The following is a 20349-nucleotide window of genomic DNA, read 5'->3' on the forward strand; positions in this document are numbered from 1 at the left end:
CTCATGACCCTAATACTAACAAATGCAAAATTATTTCTTTCGGACGTAAGCGTGACGTTTCCATTTTTTCCTTCACATTACAGGGAGGCAAGCTGTAGCGGGCGCATATTTAGAATATGCAGTAGGTACAACGCATAGCAACCACAGAGCCACGCTATTGGCTTACGCGCTTGCGGGACGCTGTGATGTCAACCTTAGCAACGGCGCCAAGAGACTACTCTCGTTCTCGGTGCTCCAGACGTCTGACACAACCTAAACTCTATGCCCGGGCGGGCTCTCTCTTCGTCCCCAGCGCAACGGCTAAGCCAACTGTTTGGACTGAGATCGGACTTGTTTTTCTCATAGTGTTTGTCTTTAACGGCTGTACGCATGTGTTCTGCGGCTAGTGTTGCGTCTGACTTTTGTTTTTTCTCCGGCTGTGCGCACGTGTGATATTCGGACTGTTTTTTTTCTCTCTCTCGCTCTCCAAGTGTTTTGTTTTTGGCACGCACGCACGTGTTCTGCGGCTAGTGTTCCGACCGACTTTTTTTTTCTCCGGAGTGTTTTACACAACCGGCTGTGCAAACGCGGTTGTTTCGGCTATGGCCGCTGCGGACAGTGATTGTCGGACGTTGACGCACTTCGCGATGGAATGCGTGAACGACCACGTCAATTCATGCACTGATGTTGAAGTCCTTCGTTCCAACATCACAAATGACGATGACGCTTCTCGATGGGTCGAAGAGTACGGCTTGAAGACAAACACGTCGTGGGTTGTAGACTTCGCCCAGCCAACAGCAAAGTGTCAAAGGTAATTAATACAAATTTGCCACTAGAATTCGTTTTTTTCTTTTTTGTCGAACACGAATGTTTTGATAAAAGTGTCGTGTTTTCGGATATGGAATATCTTAAAACTGCCGGGATGAATGAGAAGATCGGAACGCGCCCCTCCAAGTACATGATGCTACTCCAGGTAAGCGATTGGGGAGCGGAAGAACAGGAACGCAAACTAGCGATATAATAGGACCAGGCGACAGCTAACACTGGCTTTGGCCGCTGCCCACAGAATAGCTAGCTGTAACGCACCCGTGTACATCACCAGGAGCTCCGCTCCTATTTGAAATTTCGAGGTATGCCCCTGAGATTTGTCGGTAGCTACATTTAGCCGACAGTGGATTTGCATCAGGACTAGCATATCCCGTGAGGTATGCTAGCGCTCCTGTCACATAGGTACATCGATCGCACTTGGCATCGATCCAGAGTTAACTTTTCGGGCGCGACATTGGCGAAAGTGATTGTGTAGAAGTACTCGGAAGTGTCCATTTAACAGGTGTATATCTTTCCTTTGAACCAAGCCATTGGGAGGTAGCATATGTGGGTAAAAAAGGAGCCGCCTTAAATTTGTTCACCTTTAATGTCACTGAAATAATACTTACTCTTACATGTTACATTTTGCAGGATGGTATTCCACAAAATATGGCGCTGTAAAGAATGCAAGCACAACAAGTCATCCGGCATGCCTGCAGTGCACTGCCCTGCCAAGATTGACCTCAAAATAAAAAAGGTCAACAGGAACACAAAAAGGAATGATGCCTTTCTGCGTGGAGAGAAGCCACTGCCAGCTGTCATAAAACTGTTTCACCACAGCAGCCACAGTCACAGCACAGCAGCTGCGGAGGCCCTTCGTCGTCTCGCACCAACGTCCCAAAATAAACAAGCCTTTTTGGAATATTTCAACAACGGCATGTCCCCAGCTGAAGCTATCAGGCTTCATGAAAGCAAGCTGGTGGTTCAAGGGAATGGGTATGCTCTCGTTGCCAACTCGGCAGTTAACCCAGTGCCTTCAGCCATATATTACTGGCACAAGCTCTGGCGTGAAGAAAACTCCGGAAGAGACATTGACCCACTCTTGAAAATAGCAGAGAAGATGCCGCTGTATGCCAAAGAAGGTGAGCCTTACAATAAACATGTTGCACTAATCAGTTAGGGCTCCAAAAAAGATTTGCCCTCATGGTTGTTTAATGCTTTTGTGGGATTTCAAGCACGACAGATTTTGATAAATGTTTTCCACGTCATGTCAGTGCCATGCTTGACACTGGGGTTTGAGCACTGATAGAACAGAAGTGTGGGTGTCATGAAGATACTGGACAGTGTGTTCTCAATCAGTGGAGATTTTAAATAGTTATATATAATTAACGAAAGGAAAATGAGGCATCCACACAACCATAGCAAAGTGCTACGCAGAAAACCCATGTCGGTTCCCTAAAAAAAGCCTGGCAGTTGAATAACTGCTTTACAATGTGAGCTAACCAGGCAGCTAGCCGATCGCAGAGTCAACTCGAATAGATCAACAGCTTGAAGCAATGCCAAGTGCAGAATTCCACAAGGCGATAAGAATTAATGAAGAGAAAATGAGACCTCCTGCAATCGTAGCGAATAGCTACAAAGAAAACCCATATGAGAACCTGGAATAAAAATTTCTATATAATGTTACAAGGAGGAAGCAGCCATATATTTACACTATAAGCTCTAGGTGATATGCAGCACTAGCAAAGACGGTAAGCAGGGAGTGCTAACCAGCAACACAGTTTCGTTGTCTTTTGCAAAGGGTCATCATGTCCACACTAAAGCCTGAAGGTGCTGTAACAATATGCTGTTGAAGGATGTGTCAAAATTTTTTATACAACAAATCTGCAAAATCAGTGCATGATACTTGACGAAGGCAAAGTTAACACAGTAGAAAAGTGATCACATCTGTTACGTTTAGCTGCCCCCTTCTTGCATGCCATTCTGATCCACGTATCAACCTGGTTGTCAGATTCAAAATTTTAATTATCGATTATGCTTATAATTAAGAAAATACCAGTTCAATAACCAGCAATATTTGTATGTTAAATGTATGCCAGCCATGGCAGTGTATATGTATGCCTGCTCATGAGGGTTTGAAGTGACCAATGACTTAAGAGAAAACTGGGCTAGATTGGACTCAACTTCACATGCAGTCTTACTTGCTCTGCCATATTCGCTTTCAACACACACACTATGAAACTTACCAAATTTTTGCTAATGCTTCACAACATTGGCATGCACTATATTTTGAACACTATGAAATATGGCAAATGTACTCTGTCACGGCACACACGTAGCGAATCCTGTAGCTCGTGTTCAAAGTGCAAACTAACTTTCAGTGCCAGCAAGGCTTGCTCATGTTAGCCTTTGTGGGAGTACTTCTCTGACTGGCTCCTTTGTTACTCGTCAATGCTGTACAGTTAGCATTCGGTGCTATATGCGGGCTAGTCGCATAGCGCAGCACGAAACATTTGGACCAAAAACAGCCGATGGGCACAGCACACTACAGTGGCATGCTGCAGTGCCGCAGACAAGTGATAAAATATGTATGTTCTGTTGATGGGGTAGTGCTATCTCACATTACATGCATCTTGCAAAATGACGCCACGATATCTGCCGTAAATCACAGATGTGGTTATAGTGACACTGCTGCCTTGGGGTAATGCCCCCCTTATCAAAGAAATAGGTACGAAGGTAACTCAAATGCAAACATTCTTTTTGACTGAATAATTTATTGTGCGATCGAGAAAGTGTTCAGGAAAACTTGCTCTATAACGTTCCCCATGCTTAATAACCTTTTTAAAACACTTGCAAAGTGCCTGAATGTCCGCATAAGAAAAATTCCCCTGCATTGGCTGCACAACCAGTCATGAACTGCTTGGAGTACCTCTTCATACAATTGTTACTTCTCTCCCCCCAGTGCCTCTCAAGGAGGCACGGAGGGGATAGAAGGTACGTCTGCGAGGTCTGGTGCCCATGGAAGAACTGGCACACTCGATGTACAGGTCAATAATATTTGCAACTGCTGTACAGGCAATATGAGGACAAGGACTGTCATGCTGCAAAATGACATTTGCGGACAGCATTCCATGTCACTTTGTTTTATGCCATGTTAAAATGGTTTTTCAGCAGACCTGAATAAAAGGTACTAGTGACTGTGGTCCCTGTAGACAAAGACAATATTCCAAAGTCTCGCGTTTTTCATCTCAGAAAAGGCAAAGCATAATCTTTTTGGAGATGGTGAACGTGTTCTGTGGAATTGCGCAAGGTGGCGGAAGGTTCATGAAAGGAAAAATCGACATCCACCCATATGTAGCATGAAGGTACAAAGGAAACCCACACAGGTTTTTCAGAAACAGCCTCATAGTTGAAGAAAAATTAATCTCTGACCATGACGAATTGTTCTTCAACTACGAGACTTTGTTTGAGAAATCCGTGTGGCGTTTCCTTTGTAGCTTCATTCTACTTAGGAGTAGATGTCGATTTTTCCTTTCTTTCTGCAGATGGTTGTGTATGCAATTTTGTTGCATTTGTAAATGACAAATTACGTCATTGCATGCTCACTCCCTTTGTTTGGGATGTGGTAGTGGACCAATGTTTCAACCCCAATAAGGAGCCTAGGAAGGAAATCACCTTCTCGTTCAAAGTGGCCTACTAGTTTTTCACAGACATCTAGAAGTTTGCTTAAGCTATTCTATAAACTATAATGGTACCCATCTTGCTGACACTTTCTAAAACTGGAGCACGTTATAAACAATGTGATCGGCTGATCTATTACTTAAATCCAGAGTTGTGGCTCATTCACAGTCACCCGGGAATTTGTCTTTAGTACCACTTTGACAGCTGCAATAGTCACTGGTGTTAAATACTTGAGGTCCTTGACATAGGTGAGGAGTTTCACATGTCCCACCATTGGGAATTCTCTACCTGCTGCTGCTGTAACAAGCACGCATTACACATACTTAGCCTACATTCTCCAATGAATTTCAGTATGCTTTACTCCTCAAGTTGGCAAAAATCTGATAACAAAAAGTTGTTCTCTGTTATATGTCTCAAAGTACCATTTTCAGCCACCTCAAGTGAGGTGGCCATGTTTACAATGAGACAATGACGTTTGTTCACCTGCACTGCTCTGCCAGCTACTGAAAAATTTTTACACCACTAGTAGCAACAATGTTGCAAACTTACAAGGAAGTGGCACATAATTTCTGAACTTGATTACAAATTCATAATTTTCGTTTTACTGGCCCTCGTATCTCTGAAGTTTGATGCGGCCTTCAACATCAGTTTCTCACCATGGTACCCAGTTCTCACGGGCACTTTAAATAAAAAGAAGAAACACAAACGCAGTTGTGAACTGTCACGACAGTTGACTGGTGTTAAGGATTCCTGTTTGTAGAAATGATAAATTGAGCACTTTGGATCCATGAAATTAGAAACTGGGATTAATTTTCTTTTATTCTTAACTGACAAATGTGTGACATTACTGTCTGGTTCCAGTTCACATGAACTTATGGAGCTTTTGGTTCTAGTTCCTGCTGACACCCCCATTCAAAAATTAATTGCAAACCCTCCTGCTTAAACAGGTCTATACTCTTAGTCACATTTAGTTCTAATGCAAAACACTAACATGTTATGTCCACAGAAGTCATCATCTTGCATTTCTTCACTCAAGGCAGGCCTCGATGTTAAGCTGGGTTGGTCAGAGGATGGCCAGTTCTGGGTGGTCTTGGTTGTGACCCCAATAATGAAACGCACACAGGAACTGAGTGCAGCAAGCGAAATTATTTTTATAGATTCAACATCATCCTGTGATGCCTCGCATAGCACTCTCACAGTACTGCTGACTGCCACAAATGCTGGTGCGGTACCTGTTGCTGTGCTCATCCACAACTCCCAGTCAGCAGAATGCTACCGCACTGCATTCACACTGCTAAAGGAAAACTACCCAACCTGCTTTGGAGGGCTCAGTGTAAGCATCTGAAAAATATGGAGTCAAAGGTGTGGCTTCTTTTGAGATTTCAAAATGGGGTGTTGTATGCTTCGGTTAAAGAGAGAGAAAGACGTTTATTAATAATAATAAAAGACAGTGAATATGATATTTATCTTAATGATAAATATGACTTCTATGATCCTTTATGAAGGAGCCTTTAAGCTTAGTTAAGACAGTGAACCCGTGGTAATGTTCAGTGCTAACACAGCAATAGCGTTATTCTGGTAGCATAGCTGCATAGTGGTCACAACACTATGGTTGTACTGCTATGACAGCTTACTGTAATATTCCTTCTACTAATGCTTGGCAAAGCTTAAAAATTTCCACGCGAATAATCAAAACATCTTAATCTATTTGGTTAATCGGATTTCTAGATTTATGTAGGTAAGTAAATTAGATCAAAACCAGCGATTCTTATTAAAGTGCAAACACTTTACCAGAAAAAAAGCTCAAAAGCAACCCGTGTTTATTTGAATAGACACCTTTATTATTACATCGAAACTCTGTGTAAACGCACTTTTGAGCATGCTAAGCTCTCACACACAATTATATAGGCCCAGCTGTGGAGTCAAATAAGCTTGTTAATGTTTTTTTGCACGAAGCTGCTCAGATGGCAGATATTGCCAGGTGACACATCATCTGCACAACCGGCATTGTATGCCCAGCAGAAGGAAGCCCTGCGCTCAACACTGCTGCAGTGGGCCTATGTTGTCGTTAATGGACTCTGGCATCCCTTTCAGGCACTACATACGCAATCGTGTATGCCAAGATAGTTCATCAACAGCAAAAAAAAAGTTATGATATTTAAACTGTTTTGCATGCATCTTGAAACACTTCTGATTGCAATTGTGCTGCAAGTCTGAATGAGATGTACAAAATGTTTTAGTAAAACGAGTGTAAAGGTAGACAGTGGCAAATTTTTGCTTGGTGTGAGTATGTTGTCATATGTTGCGGGTTCACTTCTTTTATTGTTTTTCATAATGCATTGCACGTGTCATAATTTTCAAGAGGCTGGATGTGTGCTTCTTAAGCCTGATAGACATGACAGAGTCGATGTCCTCATATCTGATGTTCCTGTAGTGAGTTTTCGCATGGAGTCTACATTTTATGATTCCGAGGATGTAAAAAAAATAGGAAAGAAAAATAATTGTCACCTGAAAAGGATATAACTGCACTTTGATTCATGCTGCTGCTTTGTCATTTTTTGCTTATGTGAGCACTTGTGCTTATGCTACCGCAGGTCACCTTGGCTTGCATATTAGGCATGAGCCCCAGTATTAGCACTGCAGTGCAGTAAAAAGGAACATAAAAAATGATACAAAAATTGTCATGCTGACACTTGCATCACTGAACTAACTGTCTGTTCACTTCTTAAAAAAAAGAGGTGAATTATCTTTACCAAGAGCATGAATGGCTCAACGAGTGGCAATTTTGGTTAAAGTAATTTTTTAATGTTTTTTACATGATTTTTTGCCTATGTGTCTCAGGGGCCTGTTTGTATGATATTTGGTGAAGTAACATTGGCTACGTAGCGTGTAGTTATTTTTTAGTATTTATATACTGATTTGGAAGTAAGTTTATGCTAAAGCGCATGTTACACTGACCTTTGTTTCAAGGGCTTTGGTATGCTGCAGTATAATTTTGCCTGAATTTTGTTTTTGATAAAACTGTACTTGTGTGTAGTTTGGTGTGGACTGATTACAAAAAAAAAAAACAGTACAAGACTGAGACATAATCTGCCACTAGAACCATGAATAAAAATTACAGACAATAGAAAACAATTTCTTGGATATTTTTTATTTGACGGTTGACATGTATGCCTTCCACAAGTTCTTAGTTGACTGTTCTAAATGCGTTGTTGCTCTATTTGTAGTATCCTCAAGCCTTCATGACGGACAACTCTGCCGCAGAGAAAGCAGCCCTGCGAGCTGTTTGGCCCCAGGGGACACAGCTGCTTTGCTTTTTTCATGTTCCACAAGCAGAGTGGAGGTGGCTCACGGCAGCTCGCAACAACGTCAGAAAAGAGCAGAGAAGAAGTCTCATGTCAGCATTACGGCAGGTGTGTGCCCCAGAAGCAGTTTTGGACTCATACGGTACTAGGACAAGTTTTGTAGTATGTGCTTCACCGTTGATAGTGCGCAGAGCTTTACCATTTGTCACCGATCACAGGTGATAAGTTGGCTGCTGGCATAATTGTCAAAGCATTAAAGAGCTGCAACTAATTAAAAGCAGGTGGAAGCTTCACAGAAGTATGTCTTTTACTAATGCTGACATAAATGTCGAAGCATTAAAGAGATGCAACTAATTAAAAGCAGGTGGAAGCTTCATAAAAGTGTCTTTTACTAATGCTAGTCACCGGCACTGGAGAGCTAACAGAATTTTTTTATTCACTCTGACTAAAAGTGCACTGAGATATTCCAGTTTTCACTAAGCATTTTGAAACAACATGAAATGGATAATACTATAGCTTCTTGAATGAATTGCTGCATTGATTTCTTTCAGATCATGTATGCTGACAGCACTGAAAAGCTGGAGAGTGCTGTCAAAAACTTCCGAGAGAGTTCCCACACATCGTATCTATCACGTGTGGAAGCCTTTTTGGACCGGAAAGAAGAGTGGGTGCTGTTTTTTCATAGCAAGCTCAGAACACGTGGCCACAACACCAATAATTTTGCAGAGGCTTCCATTCTGATTTTGAAAGATATTGTTCTTCAAGAACAAAAGCATTTAATGCTGTGGCTCTAGTGGAATCAATATCAGAAGTATGGGAGCTCTACTTCAAGAGCAGAATCTTAAAGCACGCGCACAACCGTGTCCCCACACACCAGCTGCTCTACGACAGCCTTCTGAAGAAAACACCAGAAGGAGCTCAGGCATCAGTCGTCTCACTTGGGTACAACTGCTTTTTGGTGCCAAGATTCCAAAAGAACGGCGAAATTTATGATGTGTGCGGAGATATAGGCACGTGTACATGCCGAGCTGGTTGCACAGGTGCCTTCTGCAAGCACCAGGCGCTTGTACACAAACATTTTGGTGGTATTTTTCCGAACTGCCCAGCACTGACAATAACTGACCGCCATGAACTGGGAAGACTGGCCCTCGGCGATTTGTGCCCAGGCATAGAGTTTTTTTTCAAACCTCTGTGACACCAACGAAGTGCAAAGTGAGCATGGCCCAGCACTTCAACAAGAAATGTGTCCTGCTAATGCAAACGAGAATGAAGAGAGAGCAGATCCTCCAGCTGTCCTTGGACGAGAAGTGTGTCCAACATCAGGCCTCGAGCAGCAAGACAGCCAGGTGTGTGCCACTTTCCATGCTCAGGTTGATCAAAAGTGGGTATAAAGATATATAGCAGCAAATCGTGTCAAGTAAAAAACATGTAACTAGCTGACTGAAAGTAGTCAAGCATATGACATTCTACTCATGTAGTTTGTAACATTTGGGCAGAGTTGACTGGCATGCCAGTGCCTTAATTGTGTGAATCATTGTAAGCCGGTATACATTATAATGATGCACCTATACCAGGCAAACTGTATATAAAGCAGTTTGGACCAATGTGCATGATAGCTGCCGCCTTGTGTGTGTGTGTATTCAAAATGGAGTGATTTACAATTTGTTTAAAAGGGAAGTTCGAATTTTCCCACATTGTTTAAGCTTCTGCAAGCTAGAACACACCCCTGTTCACTAGTGTAGATTTTTTTCATGAACTTCATGCAGTCTCTTTAAGAAGTGTGGCCACTAAATTTACTAGCTGCGGCAGTTGTGCTTAAAGGGTGACTGCAACGATTTCTTGAGGTCGGCGAATCTCTATGAAATTCTATGGGCATGTTCTTCTACACACTGTCATTTCTTCAAATAGGCACGCCTGACAGTTGCGCTGACTTAGCACAAATGAATTTAATTAATAATGTGCAACTGTCTCTTTAGGCTGGGGTTTCTTACCGGCCACATTGTGCTGTGACGTAGCTGTAGGTTCCCTTTGTATGAGCACAATGCATCAGGTGCCTGAACGGAAGCTCCGCAACTGGAGGCATCCTTCATGACCTTCGAGCTGCTGCGCAAAGCGTCATGCCGGCACTGTGCACACCATCTCGGAAATCATGCGTACACGTTCGTTTTCCTGCTAGATAGCACCACAAATCAAGAATAGACTGTTTTAGGAGCATGCATTTGTGCAACTGGCACATGCGCATCCTAAATAGTAAAATGTCCAGATAGTAAATGAACGTGGTCACCCCCTGGTTCCATGATATAAGTGATGTGCAACAACTGTTGCCATCTGGAGACACGGTGCCAGTGGTTTGACATGGTCACTAATCAGTGTGTTATTCGTCACTTTCGTTCCCCACGCTTGCAAGACCAGCACGCCTTGCATGCAAGCCTCGTTGACCTCCCTCAATCTACGTCCCACAGAAAGGCTCTCGACTGCCCAATCTGGCCCTATTTCATCTACTTAAAATTATTTTCAAATTTGCAGAGCAATCCAACTTTGGATTGCATTTGCGGCCTATTGCAAAGAACATCATATGCATGCATGCCTTCAGCACAACAATATAGCACAATTTCTGTAGCACAGTTTTTGTATCACTTATTGGTTCTTTTTGTTCTTGCTTCATATAGCCTACATAGCCATCTTCGTATCCAAACAGGTTATTATGTTAGTTCCCTCAAATATTGCTGCAAGTTCATGGCCACCGACAAGTGCATAAGCACTGCCTCAATCACGCTCACAGAAGCGGAGATAGAATTAGCAGAGATAGGCAGGTGGCGGTGGTCTATGCCGTAATGGCCTATCAAGTCATCACATTATGGTCTAGCTGCATCCTATATCCCAGGCATATCACCATGTACTTACATGTGTTCATAAACAAATACGGACAGGTGTTTGTCTGTGCTTTGTCCTTTCATTTTGCATTTCTTTGATTTAACATGTTCAACAATGCAAAAAAAAAACGAGTATACACCAACTAGCCCCATTTATTGCTTTACTGAATGCGTACAGCTCCTTTATGTTATATACTTTGACAATTTTCGATATGAAGCTTTGTGTGGCTCCCTTTGTCTTTAAATTATGGTGTTGATTTTGATCTAAAAATATATCAGGGTTCATGGAAGGGTACTGCAGTTTATACTGGAGGACCCTTCCTTAGGAGATACTCTGTCGTAATTTGCTGAAAACCAAATTTTTCCAACAATATCTAACAAAATGATGATTGTTGCAGGATGTGGACAACAACCTTGAAGCTCTCTTTGAGCAGATGCGGCAGATTCATGCTGAGGAGAAAGGCAAAGAAGCGTACAGAAGGCACCTGCTCAGTGGTACTAAACGCCTAAAGAGATTGCAAGAGCAGAAGCGTGGTATTGGGGCCATGATGGCTATGGATGCTGCTTTAGGCCTCGAGTTAAGGCGTGGGCGTTGTATTAAAGTGCAGCCCACAGCAACTTCAAGACGACGTCCAGGAGTGACAAGAGGCTCCAAGCGAGTAGCAGCGGGACGACCACCGAGTGGCCCTTCACCTAAGCGAGCAAAGTGGCGTCATGTGCTGCAGCAGAGTGTAGATGCTAACATTCCACATGTGAAGTTGCATGGCTATGGACGTTGATGCAACTTCTTTCGGTTAATTTCTCATATTCACTAGCTTTCTTTTGAGCTCTAAATACGTGTGCAACCGACGTGTTCTTCACCTGAGGCAGAGCTTGTGATAATACTTTTCTGCTGGTCACGAAACTTCAGGACAAGTTTGCTATAGGGACAGCAGCTGCTGCTCAGAGTGCCACTGAAAATGAGGAGGCTACAATGGCGGGTGTTGTCAGCTTGATTTGGCGGTTTAGAATAGTTTAGGCCTGATAACAATAGGCCGACATAATGTCAGTTTTGGCCTACTGATCTGCAACAGCTGTGTTGGCAGGAGTGGAGTCATAAGCAGACAAGTCAGACGATTTTGTTGCCACACTGCAGTGACACAACGGCTCCCTGTGACGACGCGGCTGCCGTGGAATTTTTGGCGCTGAATTGCTTGCTATTTTTGGTACTCATTCTCAAAAACATATTTAGCATATTTGCGGCAAGAAACAGTTAGATGGTGCACAAGTTTTCGCGTTTGAATACACATTTATGCGAGCGGTGTATTTGTTCACATTGGCACACATGGCCACAGTTGGCTGTTGTTCACTTCAAGCATCACATAAGCTGCATAGCTCTGACACGAAATTGTGATGAAGAATTACAAGACATGCTAATTTGCAAATATGAGCATCATTGCATCAGACTTACAAGACGAGCTGCATGATATGAGCGAGCGGCGACGTCAGAGGCCCCCTTTGAAAACAGCGAATGGGAGACAGTGGGTGCTAATGATAGCTAATTTTTGCTTTTTTTTATAACTCTTCATCCTGCATGCAGTGTGCCTGATGAAGTATTGTTAAAGGAAACTCTGTAAATATAAGTGCTCAGTAAGAGCGCTTAGCTTTATTTGAAAATGTTGGTGCCTGCTGTACACTCGCATGGCTCAATGAAGCAAGCTGCAGCATTGTGGGGGTTGTTACTTGTTGCCCATTTGGCAAAAGAGGCAAACAAATGCATCAGCATAAGAATATTACAACCTCCTCTATAGGTCGTCAACAATACATGCAGGGCTACCACTATATGGAGTCACATTTCGATCATGAAAGCTTCGGCGAGTGCAACTGACAGCCTTCGATCGACAACGGTGATGTACTGATGTTGGCTCTGCAGTGTCCCCACTTCCTGCTTGTGTGCACACCTTACAATGCTTCAAATCACTATGGCTAGAACTGAACTACAAAAGCAGGTCTGTCGTTAGTGGGTGCATGAACTTTTCTGCTGAGTTAGGCCTAACATTCGCTGAGGAAGTTTGACACAGCCTCAAAATTGACTTGGAACAACTGGCACTTGTGCATTTCAACTTTAGGAGCTCATTTCACCACACTTTAAACACGAATGAATATATTGTGTCCCAGCTAACGGTAAGCCAAGCTGTTAAAATAAAATAAATACATAGCCTGACGACTGAACACCATAGGTCTGAACACAAACACACCAGCCAATAGCTGCGCCGCTTGCCAAGTGTCCCCTCATCGTGGCCTCTCTGAATCTTTGGTGCCACCACACAGTCACTGTTGGCAGCATATGAAGCTCCCCATTGCGTGATGGAGAAGTTTCGTGACCAGTTCAACGCATTCACTCTCCCCTAAGCTTCGCCAAGAGTGAGGTGCGCGCTTGCTGACTGGTCAAGTTCAAATTATCCATCAAAGTCAAATTTTAGGGTAAAAATAACGAAAGCTTGGGCCCATAAGCATGCATAGGCACAAGCCGGAACTTTCGGTTGGAACTAAATTAACTGGAGTTGAATTAATGGTAGTGTACTGTGTATTGTTCCCAACTACTTCACCTGGTGCTAGAGGCCAAAGAATATTGCTGCTGTGCTCTTGTGCACTGTGGTTTCTGAACCACCCTACAGCCTTTACCAGTTTAAATTCATGCCCTTTGGCCTGCATAACGCCTCTGCTATGTTTGAATGGATGACGGACTCTCTCCTTTTGCAGCTACAAGTGGTGCATATGCCTTTTGCTACCTTGATGATGTTGCAGTCTTTTCTCCCACATGCTGGTGCCACTTCATGTGCCTTTTTTGTCATGCTGGCCTTCAAATGAACTCTACCAAGTGCCATTTCGGGTGTCGTCAAATAACTGTGCTTTGCCACCTCGTCAGTGCTAAAGGAATTCCACTTGACCGTGACAAGCTTCATGTTATTCAAGACTTCCTTATGCCAGGTTTTCTAAGGAGATTCGAAGGTTTCTCAGCCTTTATTCTTATTTTCAATGCTTCGTTACGAACTTTGCAGACACAGCTTGTCCCCGGCGCACCTCCTGACGGACATTGAATTTTCATGGGGCACTGAGCAAGCTGCACCTTTTGCTACCTTTCGACACCTCCATCTGCTCAATATGTGGCACTCTCAACCTCGTCCCCAAACCCAAGTGCACAGTGAAGTGTTCTCTGTGTCAAGGAAACCATCCGACGGCTTCCGAATGTGTCCTCAAAGACCCTCACCACCACCCCTGTTGCCCCATCGACCCCGACAAAACCAACCTCGAAGAACTCGCTCCTGCTCTCAGTCAACGCATAAATCCAAATATGGACCTACGTCTGATACTACACCAAAAACTAGTCATCATTCTCAATCAAGATCGAGATCAGCTATGAGACGCAGATCGGAATCTCGAATCAGACCAGCCTGCAAGATTACCACATCAAGGGAACCACAGGTGAGCTGTCCGGAATGCTGCTTCCCACAACCCCCAAAACGTCCCACACCCCCACCACACCTCCATCAATTAATGCATATGCATACTAGCCCCACCCCGACAGAGCAGGCCCTTGCAAAAATTGTACAAGAGCTTTGCACTGAGATAAGGGAGTTTGAGTGTGCACCTGACACTGAGATTCTGACGAGTACACACCTGACAACCATCAACCTACATTTACGGACTCTGGCACCGACCATGTCCTTATTGAAATTGCCCCTAGAGACCGCAGTGACACCAGCCTCAACGTACTCAACATCTACACATTTTTGAAAGAGAACTTCGACCGCCTTATTCAACAGACCAAACAGCTAGAAGGCCGTAATGGACTACTCAAACTAGGTGGCTTCCACGCCACGCGTGCAGCATGGGGCTGCACCAGAAATACGCCTAAAGATACAACACTATATAGTTACGAGGCATTGCGTATTAGCCTGCCATTAAAGGACCGCTGTGCAACGCGAAGAGGAAGAAGATGGGATATGCCTCGTGAGATGCTGTCAGCCATTCTCTGGTAGCAGCAGCCTATAAATATTTTCTCTCCCGTGTACTTGCGAATCTCCGTGCCAATTTGGTGGAGGTGCTGGGTACCAGAAGAAGTGCTGTACAACGGAGCTCCGCAGTGGTCGTCGAGTCGGGGTCATCATTATGACAGACGAGACCACGACCACGCCACCTGCGCCGTCTTGGCTCTTTGCCGTAAAGTGGACATGGACATGACGGAGTCGGACAAGGTTGGTCACGTACTAAAGGGATTCGCAGACGATGCGTTCAACCAATTACTTGCCGAAATTGTGCGACCATCGACGCAATTATTGAAGAATGCCGGCGTTTTCAGCAGGCCAAACGCCGGCGTATTGCGAGGTCATTCGCTCGGCTACCGAACACCGCCCCGACGTCATCATGCGAAGACGGACAGGCCTCTCGTCTGCAGTCATCGCCACCATCGGAAATTACACTAATCGTCCGTCGGGAAATCGAAGCTATTGCTCCTGCTCTCCCCAACAACGGCCACGGCGATTTTCACGTGCTGGCTGTTTCCATGGTCCACTCCATTGTGCGGGAGGAACTCGGCAACTTGGGTTTCGCCGTCTTCACCGTTGCTCAGTCTCGGACAACTGACTTTCGCCCTTGGTCGCCACCTCGTCCAAGATCACCGCCCCAGGTACAACGGTTTTATCCGCGCTCTCGTAATCCGGCTGAATGGTGGACGGCAGATGATCGGCCGATTTGCTTCCACTGCCGCCGTATCGGTCACGTCGTGCGCCATTGCAACAACCGCTAGGTGTCGCCGTTAACCCGGGATGACACTGCTAGCCGCACCGACAACTACCGCCGTTTTCAGCCCGCTCAGCCATACAACACTGACAGCTACCGCCGCTTCCAGCCTTTTGAGCTGTACAACGTCGATGCCACCCCTACGCCGCACAGCCGTTCCCCGTCGCCCCGAGGTCACCAGTCCCGTTCGCCGCCAGCGCGTCGGCCGTCGTCTCCTTCGCCTCTACGACGACGTCCGACATCGCTGCTCAACCTTCAACAGGGAAACTAAGGGATGCAGCTATTAGAGGTGACGCTGCATCTTCGACTTCCACATCAAATCCTCTCCTCATATTGCCGATGCGACGAAACTTGATCGACTTTGACGTTGACGGCTTAACTGTTCCCGCACTCGTCGATACTGGGGCACAAATATCAGTGATGAGTAATCACCTTCGTTGTCGCCTTAAGAAATTACTTACCCCCGCCGCTACTGGTATTATTCGTGTCGCTGATGGAAGAAGTCCCGCAGTCATCGGAATGTGCACAGCTCGCATCACCATCGCCGGTCACGATATATCTGTTTTGTTTACAGTTCTCGAGCAATGCCCCAACGACGTCATTCTCGGACTCGATTTCTTCTCGGCCCATGCTGCTCTCATTGACTGTGCAACTGGCGTCCTTCAACTTGAGCTTCCTCAACTGGCGGGTGTTCCAGATCTACCGGCACACCGCTTATGCTCTGTCGATTATGTTCGGCTGGCACCGCAAGCCGCCACGTGTGTTGCCTTGACGACGGATCACCAGTTCCAGACGGCGACTACATAGTGTCTCCACTAGTTGAAGTACTGTTGACCAGAAATATTGCTGTGCCACACACCCTCGTGACTGTTGTCGACAACCACGTCCAGCTCCCGCTTCTCAACTTCAGCAACTCGACCCAAGCTCTCCCGCAAGGCATCTCAGTGGCCAACGTGTCTGCGCTTGATGAATGCGACGTCGCGGCACTAGACGCGGACACTTGTTCGTCCTTTCTCGCAAGCGGTCCGGCAAGTCCAATCCCCGTGTCAATATAATGTGATACAGCAACATCAGCTCACCATCCGCATGGATTCTAGACACCTTACAAGAGTGGGCAGCAACATCGAGACATGTGTTGACTTCACACTATCCTACCGACTCCCGCAAGCCGAATGGTGAAACACAAATGAGACACTAGGTGGCGATCACTGCATACTTCATACCACAATCCGTACAAGAAACTTCCTGCGTCGAAAAATCCGCACCATCAAGCTAACAGACTGGATTGCCTTCAGAAAAGATCATCTGACCACTGGTTTTAGCATCATCGAGAACCTTGAGGAATGGCTGAGTGGTATCCAAGTGACAATTGATAAACACTCCAAAAATATAGTACTCACCACGGACAACCCAACAATTGATCCACACCTCCTGCACCTTTGGGAAGCCCGACACAGCCTCGCCATGAGATGGCGCAGACAGAAATACAACAGATGCTGGAAGTCCACATTGCAGCCCTCACCGCAGCCGCTGAGAAATGCGCCGATGATCTCACACAAAAGGACTGTGGTCAGATGTGCAATGCTATACAAGGTACACTTGGCACAGCCAAAACATGGCATATTCACCGGCACTTTCTTGATGCCACCCAAAACAAGCACACCATGAAGTGAATTCTTTACAACAATCCTGGAACTAACGACCAACTCCTTCAAGATCTTAAAGTACATCAGAGATCTAGGCACACCTGTTGAAACCCCTCCCGAATGTACGGGGTCTCCAAATGAGACACTACATCAGCCAATCATTTCATCTGAACTTGTGCAAGCTCTTAACTTACTCGCAACACGACACCTAGTCGCGACTGAATCACTAATAAAATCCTCCGGAACCTAGACGACTACTCCCTGCAGGTCACACTTAACCTTGTTAACAAACATTGGAAGATGGGTAGCAGAATGGAAGAATGCCGAGATCACGTTAATTGCCCATACCGGGTAAAACGCTCTGTCTCAGCAACCTATGGCACCCCATATCACCGAGATCCTGTCCGGGAAAGCTCTTTGAGCATATTGTCCACGAAAGAGTTGAACATCACATACAGGACCAGCATCTCCTCCCAGACATGATGTTTGGTTTCCGACCCAATCTTCCCTCCCAAGATATTCTACTTCAACTGAAGGAAGAAGTCCTCGACCATGTCACACCTGATAGCTCAAAAGCCATTCTTGCCTTAGAGCTGAAGGAAGTTTCTGACCATGTGGCACACCATACCATTCTAGAGAATCTGAGCAACACCAACTGCAAATCACGCACACATGACTATATCGAGGGCCTCCTTGACAATTGTACAACCACTATCACAACATCATCGACAACTTGCGGACGCCACCTCACTGCACACTGACACGGGCCTGCGCCCATGTCATGAGTGAGTGGAGAGCAATAAAACACTGCGGAGGAGCAGCAGCTCCTAACACCATCGAGTGGCCAACAAGGAAGACGATGTTGGCGGGCGGTGGCACGAGCGGCCGGACGAGAGAGAGAGGATCAACCAATTAGTGGTGGGCACGAAACCACAGGTACGAGGAGAATGAAGGGGACAGACTGGAACGCTCGGAGATAGGGGTTCGAAGATCGCTGGTGTCAGTGTCGTCGGGGTCCAGACTCGAACCCGAGAGCCTCGACAGAACCAGGACGACCCTGGCTGTCCCTGGAGAGATCCACCGAGCATAGGGCTCTGCTATTCCTGCTGCTGTTGGCGTTCCTGCTCCTGGTGCTGATCCTGAGCTCCTGTTGCTGATCTTGAGCCACCGTGTGGAGAGCAGAGGTCACCTGGGGTGACCAGAGGCCTTGAGCGATGCTGGTGAGATGCGCCAGGGCAGAACCGCGAGCCAAGAAACCAGTACGTGCGCTGCTCAGCTGTAGCGGTCGCACTTCGATGGCCTTGGACCCCACCGCACAGGACTGGCTCTACCGTGCGCCCGCGTCTCTCGTGTGCCACTGCCCATCAAGCCACTACCGCCGTGAACACAAGCACCAGTGCATGCTGTCAAACCACTGTCCGAGTAACTAAGACTTTCGATGATTTGAGTATGTCTTTCTTAGTTCTATATCGAGAACAGTTTGAACTTCTCACGTGGCAAGTTGTATTATTTTTTTTGTACTTTCTGTGTGCTGCTTAGTGTTCTCTTATTTTCTTTTTCTTGCAATGAATATTACGTTGGTTTTGGGGGAAAAATGGCTTCGTCTTTCCTGAAATGAGGCTCTGCCTAAGTGTAATGACTCACACCCAAGGAACCTGTCATCATAGCCCGAGCGCAAGCCAACCGAGCACTGCAAATTGAGACCCTGGCTGAGACTTAAATGGAGCCTTTACCACTACCCTATACTCATCTCCTACAGCACTATCGCTTTACTCACTGTACCCTACCACCCCCACACATAAGACTTGCTCCTGAAGAGGCTGTGGCCTGGGGAAGACTTCAGACTAATACTTATCCCCGTCTTAGCTCTATACGATGCCACCCATCCCACTTTATGCTCATATAGATGTCTTTGCTGTGATGAATGCGCCTCCTTATATCACTCAGTGTAGCCATGCGCACATACCCCACCCAACCTTCCGTCCATTCTCAGCCCAACCCCTGACCAGTGGGAAGCAGTGCTGACCAACTCGGATCCGCACGACCAGCGACTAAGGAGCCTACCTGCAGCAAGCGAAGAAGCTCAACTAGCTTCAATGCTCGTTCCGTTTTTAATAAATGTTTTGTCCTACTACTACTGCCGGAACATAGCTTTTTCGCCACTGAAATGAGTGTGCCTCGCTTTAGTGCGGGCACAAAATTTCTTATTGTGACTTCCCGTTTTAACTTTTTTCAAGTAGCTGAAATGACTTTCTGAAACCTCGTGTCGCAAGCTGTAAACTTCACAGCAGCATCAGCGCTATTGTGGCTTTTACTAGCTTGTCCAACTGATGTTTTTGTCAAGACGTTTGCATGCCTTTGTTGATATCTGTATCTCCTGTGCCTATGCAGTGAAAGCTACTCGGTAGAGTAGTTTTGAAAACTCTCCAAGCTAATATGGCACATGAATAAAAACCAAGTTTTCATATGCTGTTCCCGGTGAAAACTTCTCTTGAGCTTACAGCAAGGTCAAAGCAATGGTAAAACTTTATTTGAGAAAACAGCTGTGTAAACCGCATACACAAGTCACAGTATCATATTAAGCAGTACCAAAGTTAAATTTCAACCACAGCTGCAACAGTTATACAAAATAATGAACTGCCCACAATTATTCCAACTGCAATAATTTTGTGAACAAATAATGGTTTAGTTAGGTGAGCAACTAGCCCTATTTCTGGGCAATGCAATGTAGCCCGCAACATTGTATTGCCTATATAAGTTAACACCTTTTATTTTTAATGTTCAATTAAATTTCTTATAAAAAGCGTTTGCTGTTTGCACACCCCTTACAGCTCAAGTAAAGCACCACTTCGACTGTGAGTAATGACACTTCGACCAAACGTGTTTCTTGTTCGGTCAGAACTGGCATAAGCTCTGCAAATAAGTCTAACTAAGTTTAGTCTAACATACACGTACAACATGCGCGAGGTCGACGCACCCTGTAGCCTTCACGTGCGGTTTGCGATAGCCACAAAAAAGAACTAAAGTCAGTTCATCACAGTAACACTCACGAACTTGCTGCTGCGTTTCGTAGTTGGTCTCGGCTCTCCGTTCTCTGCCACCAGCTCACACATAGAAACATGCTTATTTTTGTACTCGCTCTAAACAACCGCTAAGCAGACACACGTTGCCCGTTCTCAATCACGAAATAACTCGAAATTTGTACAAAAAGAAAACAACATAAATGTCTCTCCCAAGCTAAACCAGAAACTTCGTGCAACGCGCCCTTGTCGATGG

The 20349-nt window shown here is 45.3% G+C and overlaps 1 protein-coding gene and 1 pseudogene across 1 annotated transcript; both read left to right on the plus strand.

The window, feature by feature from the left end:
* Positions 1-581: 581 nt before the first annotated feature.
* On the plus strand, positions 582-7519 carry LOC119456429 (uncharacterized). The gene is made up of 4 exons (XM_037718164.2): positions 582-790; positions 1438-1928; positions 5667-5800; positions 7505-7519. The coding sequence occupies exons 1-4, from the start codon at positions 582-584 to the stop codon at positions 7517-7519; spliced, it is 849 nt and encodes a 282-aa protein (XP_037574092.2).
* A 190-nt stretch (positions 7520-7709) lies between these two features.
* On the plus strand, positions 7710-8967 carry LOC119456436 (uncharacterized; annotated as a pseudogene).
* The last annotated feature ends 11382 nt before the right edge of the window (positions 8968-20349 follow it).

This window comes from Dermacentor silvarum, chromosome 6 (assembly GCF_013339745.2).
Source record: "Dermacentor silvarum isolate Dsil-2018 chromosome 6, BIME_Dsil_1.4, whole genome shotgun sequence".
Taxonomy (NCBI): domain Eukaryota; kingdom Metazoa; phylum Arthropoda; class Arachnida; order Ixodida; family Ixodidae; genus Dermacentor; species Dermacentor silvarum.